Here is a 26276-nt window from a genome sequence, read left to right as displayed (position 1 = left end):
GAAATGGTAAAGAGACTTTATGGACACCCTGTATTAAGTTTAATCAATCATGAGGACATTAAGTTTAATTTAGTGAGTTCATTAAACTTAATATATTAATTTTGTATTAACGTAATTCAATCATGTGTTACCACTTAAAGCAATTCAATTAATGTGGTTAACAATTCGTTTTTTAAGAGTGCATTTAGACCAGAAAAAAAAAAAGTGTTTCTTAAATTTTTGCTTATAGAAATCCAAATGTCAACACTATATGTTCCACTCAAAGTTATTTGGTGGCCACCTCCGTGATGGTATCCCGCATGTATAGCCTATGCATGAATATTAGCCGCACAATATGCTTTTGTAGGGATTCGAGCATCCAATCCACATGCATGTAAATCACAGTTTTCCAATAACAAAGTTTCCCCACTACTGCATTGAGGCCAAACAAGATTTATAGCATGTACAAGCTGTTGGAGAAACATGGAAGCCACACACAGACTCAACGATGAGCTTGACCATTCTGGAGAGATTAGAAGCTGGGATCACAGCCCAGAAGAAGATGTGGCAAGAAAATAGGACAATGTATCAACAACTCCCGGAATACCACAATTTGATGCTTTTTTTTACTCTCTCTCTCTCTCTCTGTCTCTCTCTCTCTCTTTCTCCCCCCCACAACACAACGACAAACCCGCACATTTCCCTAAATCCCTCAAGATGAAAATCTGCATAACTTCCTCGCCGACTTATTGTTGAATGAAAGACACGCTAAGCCTCGCTTGCAAAAACATCTTCCTGCTGGCTGTGAACAAAAGTCAGAGGAAAAGTGTTTCCTGGCGCACCACTTTCAAATCTCATAAAAACACACTTCCACCGTTTGATCTGACGTTTGCAGAGCCAAGAGGAGGTGTTTGTCTCGAATGGGGTGTAAAGTAGACAGACTTCATTTTCAAGACTACTTTGCTAAAAAGAACTACAATTTAAGCAACAGCAACATAACATTCAGAGCGCACGCCTCACCTCCAAGAATCTCAGTTCTGGCTCCATCATCTTGGTCTTCAATGAATCAGACAAGAAGCTCCAAACACTTCTCGTCCTCACTTGTCACAAGCCCAGAATGACAGAGAAAAGGAAGGCTAAAGCGCTTCTGCTCTCGTTACTGGCATCTGTCGAGCTTCTCTCCCCCCTCAATAAACACAGAGGAGAACCCCTCCTGCTCCGTGCTGCTTTTACTATGGTACTTAAAAAAAAAAAAAAATGGTGTCATTCATGAGTAAAATCAGTCAACCCAGTTTCACTTGGCATCCTCAGTCTGATGATCTAATTCTGTGTCAGATGGGATTTGTCTGGTGAGGCCCATTGAACTGAATTGACTTACTAAGTTAAGAAAGACTCATACGGAAACTACTATTTGAAGCTGCTTATCTGAGAAAGTATCCGTATTTATAGAGATGAAGGAGTTTGGTGGAGAAGGAACAAATCGAACCACGACGTCATGTCTGAGCTCAAAGTCAACCTAATGTGCTGGAGCTAATTTAGCAAATAGAATAAGAGGCGCTGCCGCGCTGAAGGAGACGGTGAACTTGAGTGGGATGCGAGGTCAGATATTGCAGATGAATGCATCCATATGAAAGGAGCAAGGTGACTTTGTCCTCAGTAAACACTGTTCAAAGTGCAATATAACATGTTGATTAGCTAGTAATTGTTGCATCTTTGTTGTGCGGGTATACTTTAATCACAAGGCTCCTTTATAACAGAATAGAAGACTTTGAATGACAATATCAATCATGATAAGAGCTTTTTACAACCTTTGCAACCTTTTGTGTTAGCCCCTGGAGACCAGCCATGGATCACAGGTTCATTATTGATTAAGAAAAAAGCTTTCATTTGTCTGCAGTCTTTTTCCTTATCTTTTGTCACTCTTTTTTTTCATTTCCTCCGTATTCAGGTCAATGCTGACAATAAAAACAAGCGGTATTTAAATGTCCGCATTTTTGCATGCAGCAGAAGACTTGCTTTTAAGATTGTCAGCTCTTGTTGCTGCAGAAGATTGTCTTTGAGAACAGGCAAGTGGCTCCCCTCAGTTTGGCCAATTCAGAAATCTTAACTTTATGATTCATAGTGGCACTTCTGTCCATAAATACCAATACATAATGATGACATCAAAATAATAATAATAAATAAATAAAAATAAAAATAAATATTTTTTTAGTAAAATAAATAAGTAAATAATAATAATAATTTTAAAAAATGAATAAAAAAAATTAATAATAATAATAAAAATAAAACTTAAGCTGCAGCCTCGACGCAAGACTGCCCCCTAGTGTTGCAAAATGTCCTCCTCAAGTAGTGCAGCCATGAGACGAAGGTACAAGTTGACCTGTGAGCTTCAGTTGCCACAGATTCGTAATCTTATTGTATAATAATAATAATATGTTGTCGAAGAGAATAAGAGTCTGGCTTAATTATTATTTCTAGCTGTAATAGCAGTGTGTTTGTTTGGTGCAGAACCAAACAAGCAGCAGATGGCATGGAAATAGACGTGATGCCTGTTGAAACGCTTTAATGCGAAGACGATGATCTCTAAAAATGAATATAAGCAAGCAGGATTTTTTTTCCTCATCTCTCACCCTCATGTAACTTGGCAATGATGCGCCAGCTTGCAGTGTGGGCTGTGTAAACTCACTTTTTAGTGAGTAGGACACAAGTCACAGTTTCATTTGGATCGCATTACATTTTGGTTTATTATATTTGAGATTTTAACACAAGACTAAAATGTTATCATGGAGTTAATGTCATTGAAGACATTCTCAATTTTGGTTGAGCTGACTTGTATTTTGGTGACTGATGAAAAACATTTATGGTACATTGTATCTTTAGCAGTTGGAGAATGTCTGGTGAAATTCTTTAGAAATATTTTTTTCTGTCTTAAAATTAGTCTTATTTTTTCAGGTTTTTAAAAATATCTAGAGCGACATCAGTCTTGCACCTTGAAATTGATTTTGTTAAGTGTGGACAGACACACCCAAAATAAATCATGCATGATGACGTTCACCGTCTTACATAATCACGTAACTGCAACAAGTGCCAAACAGTTAATTTTGCAGCGCTTGTACACCAGTTAGGCTACTATAATAAAACCATTTTCACTGACACTCATTTAATATTGAGCACAATAGAGATTCCTCTAATAGAATAAATGTGCTATGAGAATAATCATGGATGCAAATAACAAAGTATCCCACCTTGACATCCTTGGTGGGGTGACACTCAATCTGATGAGAGACGGATGCAGTTTGGTTCATCTTTTCACCTCACGTTCATCCAATCAAATGAGGTTTCCTTCCTTCAGCAAAAAGTCTGATTTCTGCTACTTGCTCTGAAGGCTGTTTCCCCACTGATGTTGTCGTTAAGAGACATCAACACACACTCTTCGATCCTTCGAGTGGTGCATCGTTGTCACTTGATGGCCTCCCTCCCGTTCTGTGTTGTTGTGGAATAAAACTCGGGAGCTTGGCCAAAGCCGCCCACATACATTTGGAAGATGGCTCTTGATCATGATGTCCAATTGAGGCAAATATATTGAAAATATTCACACTTTAGAGATAGAGCATCTCCCAGGATGCTTCTTTAAAATACATTGTGATTTATAATGATATTGGAGGTGATGCTAAAATCATGTATACTTTTTAACTATTTATTTTTTACAGTACGGCAGACATTATTTGGCTTTAACCCTGGAGAACCCAAGAACCCTTTTCATCTTTGGAAAATTATGAATTATACATTAAATGACTGCTATAAGTTCACTGAACACCAAAATATATGTTTTTTCAATTTTAACCCTTGTTTTTTGAACTAGCTCAGAGTTGCTAATTTATCAATATATATATATAAAACATACTCCTAGGCATTCTGCAACATGATATGAAATAGATTAACAAAAAAAACACAATTTTACCATCTGATGGTTTGCTGAGAAGATGGTTTTGTTTGATGGATTGGATTGATTTCCAGCTTAACAAAACAGCACATTGCCAACCATCTTGTCACCACCACTCTGGCTCATGTAAGTGCAATATTCATCCACTAGATGGCCCCATGCAGGGGTCAGAAGTGGCACTCTGGACTTTTGAAGTTAAATTTGTTAAAAAAAAAAGAAGGTCTTTGTTCTTTGAGTAACAGAATTTGTAGGGGCCAAATTTGACCCTGTGGGTTTTCCAGGGTTTTAATGAAGTTCTGTGCCATTCTAATTGGTTGAACATTATGCAGTGAACGCTCCCATATTCATGGCTTAGCATTCAGATTTTTTTTAACCAATACCTAATATTCGCTGAAAAACTTGCCTCTTTGGTGTTTAGTGTTCAGGCCAAAACAATAACAGTATTGCTTAGCACACCCGCGCTCAGCGTAAAAACTGGCACATCTCCTTTCTCGTGCCAAGACAAGTCTATTTTAGCGTGTTTGGGAGTTTGGCAGACCGTGCTGCACCATGCTGGGATTTTGCTATGCTAGGGCGTTTTCTACAATTTGGTAACTGAAATTAGACTAGACCAGCTTAAACCAGCTCAGAGTTGGTGTAAGTTGTGGTGAATTTGATCAAAGTGCAGGCCGACAGATTCTGTCCTCCACGGACGTGTGTAGTGGATGTCATCATATTTCACTGTGTATCAAACCTTCTGAATCACTGTAGAAATCCGTTCATTGAACGGACCATTATTATCAAGATCTTTATTGTAGTTTTTAAAACACCCCCCGGGTTGAGGTGGGGCGGTCACACACACGGACATGAACAATAAGGGTGGGAAGTGGTCTCCAAGTGCCCACATCACAGTGGTGGTCTGTGATCCCCCAGGGCAACTTTATATCATCCATCCATGGAGGTCTTTTTGCAGTTCCTTATTAACCCTGGAGAACCCAAGAACCCTTTTCTTCTTTAGAAAATTATGAATCATACATTAAATGACTGCTATAAATTCACTGAACACCAAAATATATGTTTTTTCAATTTTAACCCTTGTTTTTTGAACTAGCTCAGAGTTGCTAATTTATCAAAATATATATATATATATATATATATATATATATATATATATAAAACATACTCCTAGGCATTCTGCAACATGATATGAAATAGATTTAGAAAAAAAACACAATTTTACCATCTGATGGTTTGCTGAAAAGATGGTTTTGTTTGGATTGATTTCCAGCTCAACAAAACAGCATGTTGCCAGCCATCTTGTCACCACCACTCTGGGTCATGTAAGTACAATATTCATCCACTAGATGGCCCCATGCAGGGGGTCAGAAGTGGCACTCTGGACTTTTGAAGTTAAATTTGTAAAAAAAAAAAAAAAAAGGTCTTTATTATTTGAGTAGCAGAATTTATAGGGGCCAAATTTGACCCCGTGGGTTCTCCAGGGTTAAGGTAATTTGCGATCTTCGATCTTCTGCATGGCCTCCAGCGAGACTATTCCTGCTCTTAAAAGGAATGAGAGGAGCCACTTCCATTGGCCAGGAAACAAGATGGCGTTCACTCCCGCAATGACACCATTTATGTCATTCTTGTTTACCTAGTCAACAATGTAATCTTCTCTTTCGTACCTGCTAGAGCCAAGCTTCATTATTAAATACTTCCACTACAAGATTTTATTAGCATCATTTTTTTTCATCAACTGATCATAATTCCTTTTGTGAAACGTGTCAGTTTTTGTTTCCAATGACGTCTAGTGTTCAATGTTGGTAAGTCCAAGTCCAACCATTCACAACCTCGCAGAGCCTTGAGACGCCTGCGACGAGTGTCCAAGAAGTGGGTCTCCAGCCTCACTCTCCCTAATGTTCTGGCTGTCGGCGACCCGGCCAGGAGGCACTGGTAATGGGGGCGGAGCCACAGTCCCCCTGGCAGGTTGGTCAGAAGTGTGCCTTCGTGGGGCTGCCACTGGACCGGGATATCTCTCATCCAAAACCTCCACCTCAGGAGATGAATCAGGCTGACCTACTGCCCGTGGCGACTCCTTGACAGTGTTCAGCCTTCTCAAGGGAATTATGGAGCGGGAGGAGGAGGATGGTCGGTGGCGGCCTAATTCCCCGCTGCCGACTGAAACAAATGGACAGGATCTTTTTTTTTTTTTAAAGCCACTCTTTGAGCAAATACGAATATGAACTCACCATGACTTCGTCTTCTGAGTGCATAGGCAACCTCTGGATCAACTCCCGGCTGTAGGGAATAGTATTTCTGGGATTTGGGTAGATTCTGAGCTGGCTGCAAGAGGAAGGATAAGGACTGTATGAAGTGAAACTGTTTGGTGGGTTTTTGAGGTCTGTGCGTCTCTCTTGAAAACAAACCCACCATCTCACGGAAACTTGCAGATCGGAGGCTGCGTCGGATGCTTGCATGTCGGCGAATCAAAATCTCCCTGGCTCGGTTGTTAGCAGGCTGGTTTAATTTGTTGGTGTAAGCCATCGTCTGCGCAGGAAGAAGTGCGGAAGGAGTTAATAAAAGCAGGCTACCAATTTGATACACACTTCGGAATTAAAAAATGTGCTTAAACTACCTGTGACTATATATTATTAAGACTAATTAAAGGCATTTATTTAGATGAAGACACCAATCATGTGAATCATATGCCACAATTTCTATAATATCGCGAGTTTAAGTTCACTATACGGTGAGCAACATTTAGAATAGGTCCGTGGGCGAAACTGGAAGCACTCAGCTGAGCTTACCTTCTCTCTTATCTTGTACATGTTCTTTGACAGGATGTCATGCATCTTCCTCACGTCGCCAGCCAGGTAATTCTTTTTGGGTCGAGACGAATCCTTCCTCTCGTCGCTGGTGACAAAAATGAACCGCCAGGGACAGTTACTAGTTATTGCAAAATCGAGATGAAGCCGTTTATTTATAATGTGATGCAATTGTTAACATGAAGAAAATTAAAGTTTGTGAAAAAAATATATATTTAGTGTTGCTCTCATGACACAAGCGTAGCATTTTTCTTTTAAACTTACTGTAGAGATACAATGGATGGTGCTGCACTCAAGTCGCCCACAGGTGTGTCCAGCAAATCAATAGCTGTCTGCAGCTCAAGTTTCTTGTACAGAGACACAATACTGGACTCTGCCCGGCTGTCTCGAAGCAGGATGCGTCTCAAAAAGCGATCGTTAAACTTTTTAAACCTGAGCCACACATTGAAAACAAAAAAAGCACGGATGAATTTTATCACTAAATAGAGTCAAGCCTTTCTTATGTATTTACAGTATTTACAACCATACTTGTCTTTCCAATAGTAGTGGCTCCATTGCCCACACAAATCCTCAATACCGCAAACAATGTGCTCCATCACCTTGACACAATATTAAATCATGTGAAACAAGCAGAACAGACAAAATGATTCAACGTAATGGTATTAATGGATATTTCTTACCCTGTTGTGTATTTCTACATTGATGGTGTCAAAATCTTTGTTGGTCCTCCTGATATTTATATATTCTATGATGGGGCGAATGCTGATACCCTGCCAAGAGGAGAAAAAATGGATTAATGGGATTTACTGTTAAATATGACTCCATATTCACAGTAACAGTACGCAAAAGGATAGCAACAGTCGTTACCTGTACGAACACAGTGAATATGATAATAGCGATGGAGGCAGTGACAAACAAATTCTTCCTGTTGATGCTGTCAGGCAGAGTGAAGACCAAAGCGAAGCAGATGGCCCCTCGAACGCCTCCGTAGGCCAAACCAAACTGGTCCTTGAATGTGAAATGGATGGTGCGGAATGGGTTTATGATCTGCGACAGAACCAAGATGCCTGCGGGAAAATAAAACGCTCAAACAGATGATTGAAATATGATTGAGCACACCCGCGAGCCCGTGTATTCAGCCTGCGCTTACCAATTCCTCTCCAGAGTAGAGCAAACAAGAGCGTGAACAGGATGTAGGCCCAGTTCCACTCGTGTTCGGTCGTAATGGTCACAACCCCCAGGAAGAAGAAGATGAGCGTTTCGGAGATTGTGGCCAACATCTTAATCACATGACGGATGGTAGTGCAGGACCTCTGTGACACATTCTCCTCAACATAGTACTTCATGGTAATTGCACATGTTATAATCCTGCAGGAGGAAAGACACATAAGGATAAATACATTCATTCAAAGGTTGCAGTTTCTTCAAAGACAAGAGGTGTTGATTTTTTATTGATAAAGAAAACAAATGAAAAGCATTTGCATTTTTTCTTTGTGCTGTTTGTCTTATTATGAAAGATTCTCCCTACTATAAAAAAATAGTGCATTCCTTCCATCCCATGTCATATACCACGTACCACATGATTTGTCTCATTTAACTTGTTATTTATGCTGACTTTGTAAGTATAAGCTGCTAAATGCAAAAAATTTAATTTTCGATTCACTACTGCCACCTGTGGCCAAAAAATGAAACTGCACACTACCTTTTCAAAATCATTATTGTTATTATTTTTTTTTTTCAAATATATTTAAAAAAAAAAATTTAAACAATACTTTATAATTGCACACTCCCTTCTTCACATATACAATGCGCACATGACGTCACATCCGCAGAGAGAAGGCGGGAAATTTTAACCCGAATCCAGTCTGTAAACTATTGGCCAGAGGCTTGCAAGAGCACCCGGCTAAGGTGTTAGTCTATTAATTGGAAGATGTTTCATTCATAAATGATAAAATAAAAAGGCTATTGTAAAGATATTTTGGGTCAAATTGAATGCACACTGTTGATTGTGGAACATTAGAAAAGATATGTCTTTGCACTTAAGACAATGGGGCAATTAAAAAAAATATGAAAGCACAACAGTCTATGTTCCAACATGTTTAAGTAAGCAGCGTTTACAAATCACATTGAACTTTCTCCTTCTTCAAAGAGGAAGAGCAAGTTTGACATGTTCCGTCAGGCCACAAAGAATTTGGAGTTTCATACATTGCAATCTTTCGAGCCATTTAGTTCTATAGCAAAAGGAAGTGTACTAGAATGACTGTTGGGGAGCGCTAAATTGTTTTGCCAGATTTGCCTGCGTCGCCCTCCAGGCATCATGTATGATTGTTTGCACCAGTAGATGCAGATCTGTGTATGGTGCGCTTGTTCTACTTACGCAAGGATACTGGAGATGGCAAACAGCTCGGCCGCGAGGTATGCCAAGTAGCTGAACATGAAGACAAAGAGGGGCTCGATTTGCCTTGCATTGTGGGTGAAACGGGTGGTGAACGCCGCTACAAAGCCAAACACGAGGCCAAAGGCGAAACCCCCGGCCCCCACCACAAAGAACCGAGCCACTCCCAAAAACACATCAGTGGATTCAAAGGCTGACATGTCCGCCACAAAGGAAAACATGCTGTACAGTACCTGCAATGACAAAAATAAAAAATACAGGTATGCTGTTTAAAATGATTAATTCACACAGACAATTGCAGTTTAGATGGGCCAATAAGGTGTAAAGCTGCTTTCAATGTTCAAATAGTATACAGGAAGAAAGGATGTCCGTGCAAGTAAATGGATAGCTTCTTGAGTGAAACCCAGCCAGAGTAAAGATTGCCTTGATATTTCTTGAGTTTGACAAATAAAGGAACATTAGCGTCGCTGCCTACAAAATAACAAAGCTACACTGTTGCTATTCAAAAATGTGAAAACTCACCACAGTGACAGCATCATTAAAGAGTCCCTCTCCAAATATGACAATGTGTGTCTGCTCATTAACATCGATGTCATCAAACACGGCGAGCACAGCCACAGGATCCACAGCAGAAATGATAGACGCAAATAACAAATTTTCCTGCCAGGAGCAAAAACTTCACATTAACGAATAGCATCGTATCAAGTTTTTTTTGACATTTGACCTTTGTATCCAAATAAGACTCTCATTAAAACCCTGGAAAACCCACGGGGTCAAATTTGGCCCCTATAAATTCTGCTACTCAAATAACAAAGACCTTTTTTTTTTTTTTTTTACAAATTTAACTTCAAAAGTCCGGAGTGCCACTTCTGACCCCTGCATGGGGCCATCTAGTGGATGAATATTGCACTTACATGTGCTAGGGTGGTGGTGACAAGATGGCTGGCAACATGCTGTTTTGTTGAGCTGGAAATCAATCCAAACAAAACCATCTTCTCAGCAAACCATCAGATGGTAAAATTGCGTGTGTTTTTTTTAAAATCTATTTCATATCATGTTGCAGAATGCCTAGGAGTATGTTTTATATGTATATTTTGATAAATTAGCAACTCTGAGCTAGTTCAAAAAACAAGGGTTAAAATTGAAAAAACATATATTTTGGTGTTCGGTGAACTTATAGGAGTCATTTAATGTATAATTCCTAATTTTCCAAAGAAGAAAAGGGTTCTTGGGTTTTCCAGGGTTAGTGTTCTTCTCATTATACCAACCTGGAGGTTGATATCTTGAACTCCGAAGACCTCAAACTGACAAATGGCAAAGAGTGAGAGGCCAATGCCGATGCTGTTCCACAGAGTTCCCACCACAGCGTACCACAGTACCGTGCCAACATTCTCGAAAAAGGGTCTAGTGGGCATGAAGTAGCCGTTTTCCAGGACGATGAGCGGAAGCATGTAGAGGAAGAAGACATTGGAGGTGAGCACAGCTGGCGGTTCCTCTTTAACCGAGTGCATGACGGCCCCAACAATGAGGCCAATGGAAATCAGCAAGCAAGACTCGGGGATCCAGATTGTGATTTTTTGGTAAATATGGAAACCTGAACACAGAGGAGACATGTAGTGTGAAGGTTTATAAATATTGCTTTAAAACATTCCGTTTTTTTTAAAAACTGCACAGACACACCATAGAAGAAAAATAATTTACCAATTTTGGCGAAAGAGGCCAGCAGCACCCAAAGTGTGAATTCAAAAGGGACTTGTATCCGAGGATAGTCCATCGTAAACACAGGAAGACTTGCCCTCTCCTCATCGGGGAAGGCCTGAGGTTGATCAATTTCATCGTGGAAAGGTTTGCCGTTCGGCGGGCTGGTTGATGCTGAAGATTCAGATTTTTGAATTTCACATTTTCCTCCGTAGAAGCAGAGTAACAAAAGAAGGAGTGCGTGCAAGCCATGTCTGTTAGACAAAAGCGGGCCACACATTTCCACAGGTTGACACAGATCACAAGTCCGGGAAAATAAAATGCCAGCATCAGATGATAGTAACTATTAAAAACAACATGCACACACACATATCACAAAATGGGCCGATATTACCCATTTGTGCTTCTTTCATCCATTGTATAATACTGTAGCATTTTAAAGAAAAAGACGTTAATCCTCTCTCCGAGCTCTCTCAGGTGAAACGCAATTCTGGTTTCAACTGTTGTTCAACCTGCTTCTTGTCACAGGTGCCTTGCCTACTGGGTGGAGCAAACCAATGTTGTGACTTTTTTTCATAGGCTACTCTAGCTCACAATCAATTTGAATATGTCTACATTTAGCATTAATCACAAACTTTATCAAGTATGGACACCAGTTCAACGTAAAGTTACAACTCTTGTCCACAGGATGGTGCAAGAGCAGAATAATTCAAATTTGACTTTAAGCGGATTGACTGGAGAGTATGACATTCCAGCAAATACTGCAGTAATTTTTGAAGTGATGTCATTTTGGTAGGCGGACTCCCACAAGTGGTACATGAAAGAATAACCTTTTTATTAAAATAATTAAAATTGTATGCAATAATAAAAATACATCTAAAACATTAATAAAAAATGCATAAAAACAAATAAATAAATGATTGTTATTATGATAAATAAATTATTAGAATGAATTAAGACATTGTTTCAACAAATGGCAAAAAAAAGGGGGTGATAAAAATTAAGATTGGTTAATGAATAAAGATGAGACTGACACGTCATAGGTCACACTTTCAGTCTCGGATTGAGTTTTATTTTTTTCCCTTGGACGGGTGAGTTTCCTAAAAATCAAAGTAGAGGGATGGGGCCAAATACGTTTTTTTTTTGTCCCCTCCCCAGAAATCGTTTTACTAATGTGCTACTGTCAGGTTTACAATATATTGACAGTTTTAACAAATATGACAAAATTGAAAATGGCCCTTTTAAGTATATGTTGTTGTTTTTTCTGTAGTCGGAGTCCAATATGAAGCTGTGCACAATGTTGCAATTGCTTACAATAAGAAATATACTGTTCGTTAACTTATAAACCACCCAAGCCTACTACGTTACTATATTGGCTAATTCAAAAAAATTTGAATTACTGTTGTACTGTATCATATTTCATTTTTGGGGTGGGTGAGTAAAATCCATTTATTTATTTTTATTTTTTGATATTTATTTTTTTAAATTTTTGGGGGAATTGGCACCCCGGGACACTAACTTAATATTTTGTTTTTGTTCGATCTATGTTCATTTTGAGACAAAGTGACGTAGGGGGCGTGATGACGTCACTTAATGTTACGCAGGAGGCGGAACTAGTCCGCTCGGCTGTCACTTTTGCCGCAGTCGGAAAGACATTCCGACGACGAATAATAGTCTTTCCCCATATCATCAGTGGATAATCTATTATGTATTGAAACGCAGAATGTAAGTAATTACCATACATTACTTGTTCTGACTTAAATAATGTCTTCATTGAGCTAATCGCTTTTCTTGCGTTGTTGCTTGTTTACATCTTTGAAAAACGAGCTTCTTCGGAAACTTCAGAGTTTTGTGTTGTTTGGGAACAAGTTAAATTGTGCTGTCCATTCATGGCATTTGCGTATTTCACGTCAAGAAATGCAAGGTTAAGCATGAATAATTATGAAAATGTACAAGAAGATGTGCAAGTCTCTGGCAGGAAATGACTCAATTGTGCCTACATTGTGTCAGCCAGCCACAGTCTTAGCTGCATTACGTAACTTTAAGGGAACACTATTTTATCCTCCTGGGACACAAATTACTCACTTTTTCTCTTTGTCTTTTATCTTGCAGTGTGTATGTGCGCGCGCGTGTTTGTTCGAGCTTGTGTCTGCGCACTCGCGTGTCCTTGTGTGTGTGTGTGAGCGTGTGTGTGGTCGCAAAAATGTTGCATTTTACTGTAAAATGCATAACAGTGACTGGGGGTTACATTGGCGAGGCAATGGCAAAGTAAGGGGCGATGGGGAGAAATGATCTTTTCTGCATATTTTTCAAAAATTATTATAGGGACATTTATTGAGCCAAAGCGCTCATTTTACAGCAACGATATCTCATGGCAGACCAGTGAGACCACCAAACAAAAATGTTGAGGAAAAATGACTCCAGAAATAATGATGGTCCATTCTCAATTTGCTTATAACTGATTTACACTTTGTGAATTCTGGGCCTTAATTAAACACAAAGTTGATTGCAAGAAACTCCTGCTTACACACGGAGCAGCTCATGATTGTTTCTTGTCGCAGTAGTACCTCAAATGCATCATAACAATGCCATCAATTGAAAACACTTGTATTTCTGGTCAAATGTGGATGGGAATCATGTGATGTGTACTATATTTATCACAAAACATTGTTCCAAATTTGAGTCTCTGTCCACTGGTGGAATTAAATCAATTCTACCTTTAACAACCCACTCGACCAATCAGAGCAGCACAGCAAGACCCATAAATGCCAGCTCAACCGTTTGGTAAACCATGTTTTTAAAGGGTTGATTTAACATTCACAACATGTGTTGTTATTTTAGGCCTCAAATACGGGTGTGTTATTGCACCCTACACAGAGTGAGTCCATTAGGCCAAATGATTTGAGCTCGTAGTTTTAACCACTAAGTGACTTCTCATTTGGTGAGAGCTCATACATCAAAAACTATCAATTGTTATTATAACTGCTCAAATAAAATACAAAATGCTTACTTTTTTTCCCCAATGATACATGGATATGAAATAATAGCGATGTATATATTTTTTCTATAGTTGCGTAGTCAAAAAATAATTTCTTCTTTGAAATATTACTTGCCATTAATGCGTTTGTGGATTTATCTCAGCTGTTGAAGATATAAGAGTAAACTAAAAAAAATTAAAAATGTGTGCAAGGTATCAGGATTTAAAGTAATCCATCTGTTATCTGAGGGTGTGTGACACAGAAACACACTGGAGTTCTGATACTGGATCTCTCAGGATCCAGTCTAATGAATGATTAATGAGCATCAAGGGGAATGGAGGTGGATTCAAGAAAAGAGTGAAAGCTTAGTGTGTGTGTGTGTGTGTGTGTGTGTGTGTGCTCGTAGGTCACACTGTCATGTGATAGCCACACCATCCAAAATGTGGGAAAAAAATAACCTGCCAGGTGTTCCCGTGGCTTGTGTGGAAAAAATGAGTTGCTAATAATACCATGAGGCTACTGTGAAAAACACTGTTGTATGTTTATCCACACTAAACAAAATATTACATACTGCATTTAATTATGACCTGGAAGTGCTTCCATCCAAATATGTCACGTGTAAGTGATGTAGCTGTGGATCCGACGCTGTTTTTTGCTGAAGTGAAAGAGTTAAAAGTGTCAGAGGAAGAGGAGAGGGGCCGAGACTGCAGCTGTTTCTTTGCCTCGTGATGCTCTCGGCAACGTGACTTTGTTTACATCCATCGTCGGCATACGCAGCGAGACCAGGCATCCTGGGGTACGTGCGGAAATTGAAGCTGCCACGCAACGCTGATTAACGCTGATCATGACCTCTTGTTGGCATCCGGACGGCGGAGGCTGAGCTGTGTTTGGACATTTGAAGGAAAGTGCATCATCATGGTGTGCTAGCAACTGCAGGACAGTCACATTTTGCCTAAAAAGCGCAGCTACTGCATGGATATTGATTCATAAGTACTCATCAGATTTCATGATACAGTGCATCATGTTTCCCTTTGTTTGGTAAATACTTTATGCCAAACAATGAATACATTTAGTCCAACATGGATTCACATCCTAAAGTGTTTTACTGATATTTCAGTCATCTCGTCAAATGTTTGTGCAGATCAAGGCTTTTAACACACGCAGCCCTGCTGCAACGTAAGGAAGTGCTGCCAACTTGAGCAGTACAGACGAGACGTATGCGTGTCAAGAAACAACATTTTCCCTTTTTTTTTGTGAACAAGAGCAGTCTGAGCATGACAGAAAGCTAGCGTGGAAGCGGTTCCTTTACAACAAGGTGACTCAGAGTGATGGTTGGAGCTCGGCGCTGGTCATTATCATGTGAAAGGCTTACAGCTGCTCTGTCTGTCTAAAGACATTATTCATGCTTTAGTCTAATGAACTCACAGCTGGCACACACAGAGTCCTATTATTTGTTTTAACCAACATGGGGGAAAACCGCTTTTTGGGATTTTTTCAGTTTTGGCAATTTGTCAAAGCTGGCAAGTTAACATGTTCTAAAGCTGTGCTTTTTTTTTCTCTCCTCATCAGATTGTGACCCTTGACCGCTGCCCTGCTTCATCAATTGTCCTCCTCACAGTTCCATTTCATCTCCTGGAAAAAGAGGGGCTCTTCAATATTTATTGTAAGATACTATGACTGACACATTTATTTCATCTTTCCTGAGGGAAAAAAAACAAACTATTTTTTGTTGTTGTGCCTTAACTATACAAGTGAATATGTGAGTTAATTAACCCTGGAGAACCCAAGAACCCTTTTCTTTTTTGGAAAATTATGAATTATACATTAAATGACTGCTATAAATTCACTGAACACCAAAATATATGTTTTTTCCATGTTTTTTTCAATTTATTCCCTAATTTAGGATTAGGGCGAAATTTGACCCTTTGGGATTTAGGGGTATCATTCAAACTATTTAGAATTTAAGAAAAATAATCAATCAAATACACATCTACATTGAACAATATAATTTTTTTGTTTTACTTGTTGCATTTTAGCCAACTTGTCACCACCACTCTGGCTCATGTAAGTGCAATATTCATCCACTAGATGGCCCCATGCAGGGGTCAGAAGTGGCACTCTGGACTTTTGAAGTTAAATTTGTAAAAAAAAAAAAAAAAGTCTTTGTTATTTGAGTAGCAGAATTTATAGGGGCCAAATTTGACCCCATGGGTTCTCCAGGGTTAAAAAAGCAACTTTTCCATCTCTCAAATAAGAAATAGATTTAAGAGAATATTAGACTGACTTGCTCTTGCTCAGTAAAAAAAATCCCTTTACCATGTTTGGTGAACTGGTTAGACTCCAAACACACTGACACACACACACACACACACGCACGCACGCACGCACGCACGCACGCACACTTCTACACGTGAACAAGATGAGCTCTGGAGTCACAAACCAGGTTCAAAAAGCCAAACTGATTAGATTAAGCGAGAGACAAACTTCATGACCTCTAAATAAAACACCTACACATTATTCTGTCACGCCACAAGTTGTAGGCTTTTGTGTCAGATGCGACACTGAACAGCACGTCATGTCTTTCTCACCGTCAAGAGGTTCCGTTTGTTTGCCTAAGTTTTCTTCCGGTTTCTTCCCACATTCCAAAAAAAACATGCACGTAAGACATGAAGTTTTCCATACATTTGAATGTGAATTCATCTCTATTTGCAATTGATTGGCGCCCAGTCAGCCGGGATAGGCTCCAGCTCACCCTGGACTCTAAACAGGGTAAGTGGTAGAAAATGAATTAATGTGTCAGCCGTCAGGAGTCTCTGTCCCAGATTTTCCATCGACTGTAAATCCTGCGCGGACACGTGATTCCGAAAGGTATACACACACTTGACATGGAGAAGAAGCTAAATTTGGAGCTCCCCTTGTATGGCAACTTTTCGCTTAGCGCTGAATGAATGATTTAAGACGTCCTTTAAACCCATTTATCTTGTGCTTTTTTTTTTTTTAAATCATCATGGAAACAGTTTTAGGTCACTAGAAACGTGTCATGGAGTTTATTTCTTTGGCCTGATTCACCACCATCTCAATTCACAAGTAGCACTTGTGGTTCAAGGTTACGGCTTTAGTATGCATTTAAATGTGGGTTTCCAAGTATGTGATGATTAAGAGCATTTAGACAATTAAAACCTAATATGCACGTTATCCATGTGTACCAGGAAGACTCAGATCTCAAATAATACAGTTGATGATTTTCAGTAGGTCCAGTCCCCTTAACAGATGTAGGTCTTGTGAATCAAACTGCGACAAATCATCAGGTGCCGCCAAGAGATCCGCGTGGATCAGTTATCAGGAAGTAGGCCACCAGCGGTTGACCTAGTAGCACATTGGATGCTTCTGAAACTGAGCAATGTTTTCCCACATCAAATGCAAATTATCTTCATATAAATCACCCTGGAAAGATATAAATCCATTCATCCATCTTTTTAACCGCTTAGTCCTCACAAGGGTTGCGGAGCCTGTCCCAGCTGTCTTCGGGTAGTAGGCGCGGTACACCCTGAACTGGTTGCCAGACAATTGCAGGGCACACGTAGACGAACAACCATTTACACTCACAATCACACCTAGGGACAATTTAAAGTGTTCACATAACCTACTATGCATATTTTTGGAATGTGGGAGGAAACCGGAGAAAACCCATGCAGGCACGGGGAGAACATGCAAACTCCTCGACCTCTGAACTCTGAGGCGAACATGCTAACCAGTCGTCCAGCCGCCTCATATAAATCAAATTGTGAAAATCTGCATATAATTGATGTCCATTGAAATGCATTAGGGAAACTATTTAATTATTTATTTATTTGTTTATTTTTACAGACCCCAAAATTGCTTTAAAAAAAAGACACAGATGAACATTCCATATATGTTTTCCACAAAATCTGGGTGGGGTGGGGGAGAAGAAGGGGGTGAGGGAAAATATAAGAACTAATGAAAAACAAATATTCAAAATCTCCTGAAAAATATTGTATTCATTTATATGTTTTTTTTTTAAATCCACGCATATGCGAATCCGCAGGTGCCTGTTATAAGAGAAATTTAACATTTGAAAGATACATTTGGACAGTCCTATAGTGTTCTGGTATGGAAGCTAAATAATGTACTCTAAGTGGTTGGTCTGTACTTTTTTCATATCAACACACAACTGGTTGTTTATATTCAATCATCTACCATTTTAACCTCCCAGTGTGGTGAGGCACCAGGAAGAAGAATCAATGAGTTTAATAACCTGTGATGCACAGTTTTTCTTTCTTGGTCATTGAGTCTCTTTTGGACTTAACTTTGATTTGGAATGTGCGAATTTAACATTATGTATCTCAGTTTCACAAACTCTTCCTTTTTTTGTTTACCAAATGTCCCTCTGTGGTCTGATGTCTTCCTCTTTTTTTTTCCTTTTTTCTTTTTTTTAAACAAGAAGTTACAGAAGCTATGAGTGTGGAACTGTGATTCTTGAAATGTTCTCATAACACATCGATTTTTGTTCTGATCATTTCAACCTATGTAGATTGTAAACAAATGCATTGTTCTTTTTGTTTTGTGTCTCATGTAGAAAGGTGATCTGCTTCGATAAGGAACCGCGGATCCTGACAGGGGAAGCGACCAAATCACATGGGAGTGTGTGACGGCTTGTGCTTAAGGCTGTGTGTTCGGGCCTCCTGCCATCACCGCCTCTTCCCAAACCAGCATGGCGGGGGGCAGAGAGCGTACTGGCCGGACCCAGAGGCCGTGGTCAGTCTATCGGGCAAACACTTTCCAGTTGTCCAATGAGATGATTGGCTTGGCCTTAGCAGGTAAGGAAGAGAAGATTACGTTTTTTGGTAGAACAGTTTTGTAAACAAGCATGTCATATACAACTGAGATTACAGTGAACGGCGGAATTGGAGAATAAGCCCTGTTGAGAATAGCGAAAACGGAGTAAAATGGCATGTAATTGCTCAATTATACCACAGGAGGGCAGCGGAGCACTCGTCATGGCTAAATGAAACTCAACTCACTTTTTTTTTTTTTTTACTGATTAACGAAGCATAAGTGAGAGTTCACTGAAATATGCGAAATAAGAGAGTTGCTCAGTTTGATCAAATGTCAAAATTGAAAATGTCCTCGTACGAAATTGCGCACACACATATTGGCCCAGATCCAATCTTAATGATGCAGTTATTCAACAGTCAGTATTTGATGTCAGCAATAAACTGCAGCTTCACTCATGTGAGGTCTGTTCCAGGAAACAGTCAAGACCCGGATGCACCTGTGCTTGAGTTCAGTATTGGTGAGTAAAAAATAAAAAATAAAAAATTAAAATGTTGATTAGTGTTGTAGGGTAATTGTTGTCTGTGTGTGTCATCGAACAGCTTGCACTGAACTACTGATTCCCGGTTTGGATCGGAAACCTAACAGTTTTGTAGCAGTGAGCTGCACAACGCCACCACAGGCTTTCTGGACCAAACATGCCCAGACAGAAGTCATAGAGGTGATACTCGAACACACATAGAGCTAGAGCTGGGTTTAAAAAAAATCTAATAATAAATACCATATCGATTTTTCTTTCTGAGAATGAATCCATTATTTTAATGTGTTTTTCCCATAAATTCATTAGAAAATATATATTTTTTATTTTTTTATTTTACTGTTTTCTTGAAATTTACTGTTCACATGAATTTTAATGTATTTTCAAATATTGAAGAAAGACCTGACTTATTGAACTTAAAGATGATTCAGAATCTATTTAATTTATATTTTACGGAAGAGGATTAGGGCCAGTGAAGAGAGAGAAAACAGTTGGGCAGGATTCTCACTTTATTCTCAGAATTCTGACTTCAGAGTTCTGACTTTATTCTCAGAATTCTCACTTTAAAAGTGAGAATTAGTAGCACTAATAAAGTCAGAATTCTGACTTTATTCTCAGAATTCGCTAATTCTCTTCCGTAATATTTACAATCATTGAATTAGAATTAGGAAATTATTTTCATCTCATCTTTGTCGACGTCAACGCTTGTATAACACTTAAGTGATTATAATGTGTTGCTTTCATTAATAAATTAAATCATGTAACCAGTTACTACCTTTGCAAAATTTTATTTAGAATGTAATGTTTGTGGCGTTTTTATCATGTCCTTGATATACAAGAAAAATTGATGTTCCATAATTAATCAATATCTGATTGAACTGAAGTGAATCAAATTGAATCGGCAAGAAATCAAAATCGAATCGAACCGAACACTTGTGAATCAAAATCAAATTATTTGAGGAAATTAGAATCGATACCCAGCCCGACAAAGCTACTTGTGTTGCGAGGTTTTCTAGGTCCTGATTATTCACATTGTACACACCACTCATTGTCAACAGGGTACGAGCAACCCCATCTTCCTCAGCAGCATCGCCTTCTTCCAAGATTCCAACATCAACCAGCAGACGCAGGTTAAACTGGCTGTCTACGACGTGAAGGATCGTTCCCAGGGCACGGTGTGACATCTACACTCGCGGTCATCTTTACTTGCACTTGGAAGTGGAAACCTTATGTGGTTTTTTTTCTGTTAAGATGTACATGTTGGGCTCAGCACTTTTCCCCGTGAAGGAGTTGTTGCAAGACAAAGACCACAGATTAGAAATGGAACTCAGGTAACACATGCACCGCATTCTTCCTCATGAAAATGTGCACTGATTACTGACCTGGTCTTGATTTGGGTTGATTGATTTCAATGCACAGATCAGCAGAGAACAAACGGGTGGGAAACATCTCTGTGGCCGCATGGCAGATGGAAGAGAAAGCCGATCAGAGACTTGTGGTCAGCCGCCTTCCAGACAATATCAATGGCCGGGTAGGATGGTATATTTCAGAAAATCCGTTTTCACTATGAAGCGTGTAGCTGAGGCCCCTCAGCCCGTTGAGCTCCTTCATTATTCTCTGCAGACGGTGCTGCCGGTTGATGAGAGCCTAACAGAGGCAATGGGAGTTCGAATCAAGTATGCCTCACTGTGCAGAGACAGCCTCCTGCGTGCAGGTATAATCACATCCCTCAGCACCTTTTAGCTTTGTTCAAGAAGCAAACTAGAATCTCACCAATAACTAGTCCAGTTTCTATATTCTGGCTGTATAGCAGAATTCAACCCTGGATTCACCCCCATCCTTTGAAATGAACTGGCCATTTTCCTATTGCTATCCTGCTGTTATCCATCTGTCATGGTAGTGGATACATACATCACATCACAAATCATATTATCAAGCAGTGTATTGATTCCTCCTATGAGTGTCAGGGATCTGTTTACTTAACCCGTGGGCGTTATTTGTCCATTTTCTGGCATTTTTATGTTTTTCTGTGTTTCATCAAAGCTTTTTTTTTTTTCAAAGTTTTCATCAAAACATGACATTGAGATTAATATTACATTTGTGGAATATGAATTATGCAGCAAAATCCAGCACTAGCCATCTCAAGGGCGGCCATTTTGCCACTTGCTGTCAATTTAAGATGACATCACAGTTGCTCAGGGCTCAGGCAACAACCAATCACAGCTCACCTGTTTTCTAAGGCTGAGCTGTGATTGGTTGTTGCCCGAGACCTGAGCAACTGTGATGTCATTTTCACTCAACAGCAAGTGACAAAATGGCCGCTTTCCGATATTGGAATGGAATATTGATACAAACTGCTGGATTTTGCTGCTTAACTCATATTTCACTAACGCAATATTAATCAAAATACCGTATTTAGACTAGTGGGGCTGCATTGAACATATTATTGTAAAGAATTGTATTTTTGGGGGCGTGGGGGGTTGACTTCCCCTGCGACCCCTTCAGACCTTTTTAAATAACTAAACTAACTAAAACTAACTATAATTACAGCGAAAATGTCCTTCGTTTTAGTCTTTGGTAATAAATTCAATACATGAGCCTTTGGGGATGATTTTAACTGTGATTTTAAGTATATTTATTTTTATATTAACCGGAATAAGGTGATGTTTTAATTTGTTGAATAAACAAGTAATACACACAAAAATAAATAAATAAATAGATAGATAGTTACATAAATAGATACATAAATCGATAAATAAATACATAAATAAATAACGAAAACTAATACTGAAACTAACTAAAACTAAACTAAATTTAAGCATTACAAAAACAAAAAATAATAAAAGCTAACAGAATCACCTTGAAAACGAATTTAAACTAAATTTAAATAGCAAATTTCAAAACAAAATAAAATGAAAATTTGAAAACCATAATAACTCAGACCCACATTTTTTTTCTGCTGGGCAAAATTTCTTCTTTGTTTTTTTTTGTTTTTTTTGCAGATTTTTTTCTCTTTTTCACATAAGAACATGGATTTTTTGGGGGGAGTTATCTCACGTTTTTAGTTGCTATAGTGGAGGCCAGAAAAATATGGCTGTAATCACGTGTCGTAAACTTACCAAGCAGTATATGCAACATTTTTAACATGAACATCATGCAAATCAACTTGTGATTGTGATTGGTTAGTTGAGATCCAATCATGAACCAGAAGTGTTGACATCATCCAAATGATGCGTTTTATTGCTTTAGAAATGCCAATATGTCATGTCCACTGGGACCATCTATGGGTCTGAAGGGGTTAAGTGATAATAAGATCTCTCAGAATAACCCAAGTCGAAATGAATAATGGCCATTTTCTCCACAGTATTTGGCGGCACAATGTCCAGAATGTACCGCTTCCCAACAACTGATGCCAACCACCTGCGGGTGCTCGAGCAGATGGCCGAGAGCGTCCTGTCCCTGAACATCCCTAAACAGTTTGTCAAATTATTACTGGAGGAGGACGCAGCCCGGTACAAAGACACACGCTTACGTGAAGATGCTCGAAGACTGTTTTACGTCTCATATTCGACATATTTTCCCCGGCAGGGTTGGTGAGCTAGAAGAGCTGGGAGAGTTGTCACCCTGCTGGGAGAACCTACGACGACAGATCGTCTCACACTATCAAACAGTCATCATTTCCTACCAAGAAACACTGTCTAACCTCAGTAACTACAGAGGTTCGAATCCTTTTATTTATTTTATTTTTTTAAATATATTTTTATTATTATTATTATGTTTTTTTTTTTGAGGTTGGAATCCTATTAGCATTTGCAGATAGTGTGCGATTTACTAAGCTCGCCATGCTTTACTAGGTCCGTCGTTCAAAGCGAGCAGCCGGAAGGCCGACAAGAAGATGGAGTTCATGCCGACCAACCTGCACATTCAGAGGATGAGGGTGCACGACCATTTGGGCTTGGGTTCGACTATGCTTACTTTCACACACTTGCTATCATTGCTGTGTACTCATTTATAGTACTTACGTTTGTTTGCACCTTTACTCCTAGAGCACACGTATGACATCATCACTGTTGGAGCACCGGCTGCACATTGCCAGGGGTTTAAGCACGGTGGCCTGAGGAAAATGAGTCAAAAGTTTGAGGAGGCAAAGAAACAGTAAGTTCATAGACTGTTTGCACAAAAAAAAAAAAAACTGTTTCTATTCACTAAATCATGGTGATATATTTTTCTTTTTATGCAATGGATCTATAATTTGGCTGCAGTCACATTTACTTTGTGAATTATTTCATTACTTCTACTTCCGTTATCCTATAGCTTCCTTTTTAATAGTTTTGTTTTTGTGACTTTTGTGGTCAGCGCATATGAGGAGGTTTGGTGAGTTGATGCACTGCTTTTGCTTCTTTTCATTTGTCTGTGTTTGTGCAACATTAACAAAGCATCCCTTAAGTCATCACTTCACTTTCACACGTGACACACTAGTTGTATTGTTTTGAACAGTGATAATGATACAAGTGATTGTTGAATGCTGCAGTTATCCCGATGACTGATCTTGACTTTGACACCGTGGAATTGGTCACGCTCACGTTCACGCCTGTGGCTGTGGGAAATTTAGACTCTTTAGTAAATCTACTGACTGTACTATGTTTTTGGAATGTGGGAGGAAGTTGGAGTACTGAGAAAAAAAACACAAACACAGGAAGAAGTGTTTCAATTCGTGTATGTAAAAATATAGCAGATTTGAGTGTTTTTGTTTTAACTGTTGTATTGTTTGGATTGTTGTGCATGCATGCCATCTTATGTGCCTGAAAAAGAAATACAAATGTAATAAGCATTTTTGTTGGCTAGTTGTTGAATAGCTTCTTTTTTTTTCATATAACGAGATACCAGGGGTGTCCAAACTTTTTCCTCCTCCACATACAGAAAATTTGAAGAATGCAAGGGCCACCTTTGACATTCTTCAACTTTAATTCATTAAACAAATTAAAACCAATGCATAAAGAAATTCTATAAATTGTGAATTTACTATAGTTTTATGGTGGGAAAAAAGGAACTGCAAATGGCCTTCAGGCCTTAGTTTGGACATCACTGCCTTATCACATAAACACATCTAAGCCATGAAATTTTGTCTCAAACAAACTTCTTTTTTTTTTTCCTTCTGGAGAGCTCAGTATTGTTCATTTGGTAATTTTACCGATTTGACATGTCATCATCATTGCTCTCTTTTTTTAAATTGTATTTATTTTTTTTAAATATATTTTTTTATTTTATTTTTTTTATTTTGTATGTGAATGTGCGTGTGCGCACACACGCACATACACATTCTCACCCACATACAAAATAAAAAATGAAAAAATTATTTAAAAAAAAGAGAGCAAACAAACTTCTAAGACCAGATGTTTGCTCTCCGCAGCAGCGCCCTCTCCAGCTCGCAGTCCATCGTCTTCATTCCTCAGGACGTGGTTCGAGCCAAGGAGATCATCGCCCACATCAACACGCTAAAAACACAGGTCAACTATTATGCCGAGAGGCTTTCGAGAGCTGCAAAGGACCGGTCTGCTAGCGGACTGGAAAGGACACTTGTCACGCTGGCCGATAAGGTACGTCACCTTCCTGTCTTGTTGATTAGCACCCACATTATGAAGATCACATGACCTCACGTGATATTTCGCCACTCAGACTCGACAGCTGGTGACCGTATGCGACTGTAAGCTGCTCGCGTCAGCCATTCAGGCCCTGAATGCCGCACGGCCCGAGTACATCGCTTCCAAATCGTCTCCCTCCGCCGAGTCGGATCAAGTAGTCCTTCGCAACGACCAGGACACGCTACTTGCCAAGTGGAGCGGGACCAGCAGTCGATCGTCGCTGCATGTAGACTGGCATGAGGAAGAGTGGGTGCGTGCCCCCCCCCCCAAAAAAGCATTTCACTAGTAAGCTATCAGAAAAAGTAATTTATCAGAAATTTTGTCACAAATCCGGAAACCAAAACTAGTAGAAAATCATATTTAAATCCTTGAAAGAGAGAGAAAAACAACCTTATATGAACTTCTTTTTTTTAAAAATACGTAACAATTTCTATAGCTGCTAATTTTATTCATTCATTGCAGTCCATCAATTGATCCTAGCACTAATGACATGGGTAGCATTAGACCCAGAATTCAATCAGAGCTCTAAATTTGCATAAATGCTGCCAATACAGTTGTGGCAGGCCAAATGATTTGCATACAGATGTGGTTCAAGTCAAGCCAAGTTTATTTATATACATAGTCACACAAGAGTCTCAAAGGACTTCACATGTCCGCATTTGACAAATATCAAAAACATCCCCTAATCGAACCACAAGAGGGCAAGGAAAAAAAATAAAATAAAATAACAACAGGCAAAAAATGAGAAACCTCATCTGTCCATTTTGCTTCCGGTTTAATTCCCAGTTGCCATTTATGCAACTGGATTTTCCTCTGTGCGGTCGAGGATGAGTAGGCATGTACGTGATATATTTGGGATGTCTGCCTCTCTCCGTGTGCTGTTAGGAAAACGTGTGGCTGAATGTGGACAAGTCTCTGGAGTGCATCATCCAGCGTGTCGACAAGCTGCTCCAAAAAGAAAGGAAGCCAGACGACGCCATTCAAGACAGAGTGCACACGGGCCTGCATGGCGCTCCTGTTAAGAAGGGTAACACATCCACACACAGGACACATGGGGTATTACACTTCAAGGGATTATATTGGAGAAAATTGACTTTTAAATTGACCATTTCAATTGGATGGATGGATGGACTTCTTATTTGTCATATTGCTGGAGAACCCACGGGGTCAAATTTGGCCCCTATAAATTCTGCTACTCAAATAACAAAGACCTTTTATTTTAAATTCTTACAAATTTAACTTCAAAAGTCCAGAGTGCCACTTCTGACCCCTGCATGGGGCCATCTTGTGGATGAATATTGCACTTACATGAGCCAGAGTGGTGGTGACAAGATGGCTGGTAACATGCTGTTTTGTTGAGCTGGAAATCAATCCAAACAAAACCATCTTCTCAGCAAATCATCAGATGGTAAAATTGTGTTTTTTTTTTTTGTTAATCTATTTCATATCATGTTGCAGAATGCCTAGGAGTATGTTTTATATATATATATTGATAAATTAGCAACTCT

The 26276-nt window shown here is 39.2% G+C and overlaps 3 protein-coding genes across 16 annotated transcripts in view; 1 reads left to right on the top strand and 2 right to left on the bottom strand.

The window, feature by feature from the left end:
- LOC144055290 (inactive dipeptidyl peptidase 10-like) overlaps positions 1–3442 on the bottom strand; it is a 30932-nt gene extending 27490 nt beyond the window's left edge. The window contains exon 1 of one of the 3 annotated variants that reach the window (XM_077571144.1): positions 3225–3442. In XM_077571144.1, the coding sequence (XP_077427270.1) occupies positions 3225–3284 (60 nt within the window). In that variant the 5' untranslated portion in view covers positions 3285–3442. Of the gene's footprint in view, positions 1–999; positions 1146–3224 lie in introns of those variants that run through there. The other 2 variants (XM_077571166.1, XM_077571157.1) reach the window with 2 other exon arrangements.
- A 1285-nt stretch (positions 3443–4727) lies between these two features.
- On the bottom strand, positions 4728–11278 carry LOC144054996 (sodium/hydrogen exchanger 2-like). Of its 2 annotated transcripts, none has more exons than XM_077570520.1 (13): positions 10820–11278; positions 10387–10712; positions 9641–9778; positions 9101–9351; positions 7874–8091; positions 7591–7790; positions 7404–7493; positions 7252–7322; positions 6988–7155; positions 6706–6811; positions 6329–6445; positions 6148–6241; positions 4728–6076 (listed from the first exon to the last, which is right to left on the bottom strand). In XM_077570520.1, the coding sequence occupies exons 1-13, from the start codon at positions 11094–11096 to the stop codon at positions 5742–5744; spliced, it is 2391 nt and encodes a 796-aa protein (XP_077426646.1). In that variant the 5' UTR covers positions 11097–11278; the 3' UTR covers positions 4728–5741. The 2 variants fall into 2 exon arrangements, with proteins under 2 accessions (XP_077426646.1, XP_077426655.1); XM_077570529.1 differs by having other exon boundaries at positions 5912–6096.
- Positions 11279–12422: 1144 nt separating this feature from the next.
- Positions 12423–26276, top strand: part of LOC144055171 (inositol polyphosphate-4-phosphatase type I A-like) — a 25648-nt gene continuing 11794 nt past the window's right edge. For 3 of the 11 annotated variants that reach the window (XM_077570983.1, XM_077570992.1, XM_077570932.1), the window contains exons 1-17: positions 12423–12541; positions 15364–15457; positions 18392–18632; positions 19064–19108; positions 19191–19309; positions 20185–20301; positions 20378–20457; positions 20546–20657; positions 20750–20840; positions 22491–22638; positions 22715–22845; positions 22981–23085; positions 23173–23281; positions 23483–23500; positions 24537–24723; positions 24803–25018; positions 25654–25795. In XM_077570983.1, the coding sequence (XP_077427109.1) occupies positions 18527–18632; positions 19064–19108; positions 19191–19309; positions 20185–20301; positions 20378–20457; positions 20546–20657; positions 20750–20840; positions 22491–22638; positions 22715–22845; positions 22981–23085; positions 23173–23281; positions 23483–23500; positions 24537–24723; positions 24803–25018; positions 25654–25795 (1726 nt within the window). In that variant the 5' untranslated portion in view covers positions 12423–12541; positions 15364–15457; positions 18392–18526. Of the gene's footprint in view, positions 12542–14482; positions 14713–15363; positions 15458–18391; positions 18633–19063; positions 19109–19190; positions 19310–20184; positions 20302–20377; positions 20458–20545; positions 20658–20749; positions 20841–22490; positions 22639–22714; positions 22846–22980; positions 23086–23172; positions 23282–23482; positions 23501–24536; positions 24724–24802; positions 25019–25653; positions 25796–26276 lie in introns of those variants that run through there. The other 8 variants (XM_077570999.1, XM_077570959.1, XM_077571007.1 and 5 more) reach the window with 5 other exon arrangements.

The sequence above is a fragment of the Vanacampus margaritifer genome, chromosome 1, assembly GCF_051991255.1.
Source record: "Vanacampus margaritifer isolate UIUO_Vmar chromosome 1, RoL_Vmar_1.0, whole genome shotgun sequence".
Taxonomy (NCBI): domain Eukaryota; kingdom Metazoa; phylum Chordata; class Actinopteri; order Syngnathiformes; family Syngnathidae; genus Vanacampus; species Vanacampus margaritifer.
The sequence above is the reverse complement of the archived record's forward strand: the minus strand, read 5'-3'. Positions and strand labels throughout refer to the sequence as shown.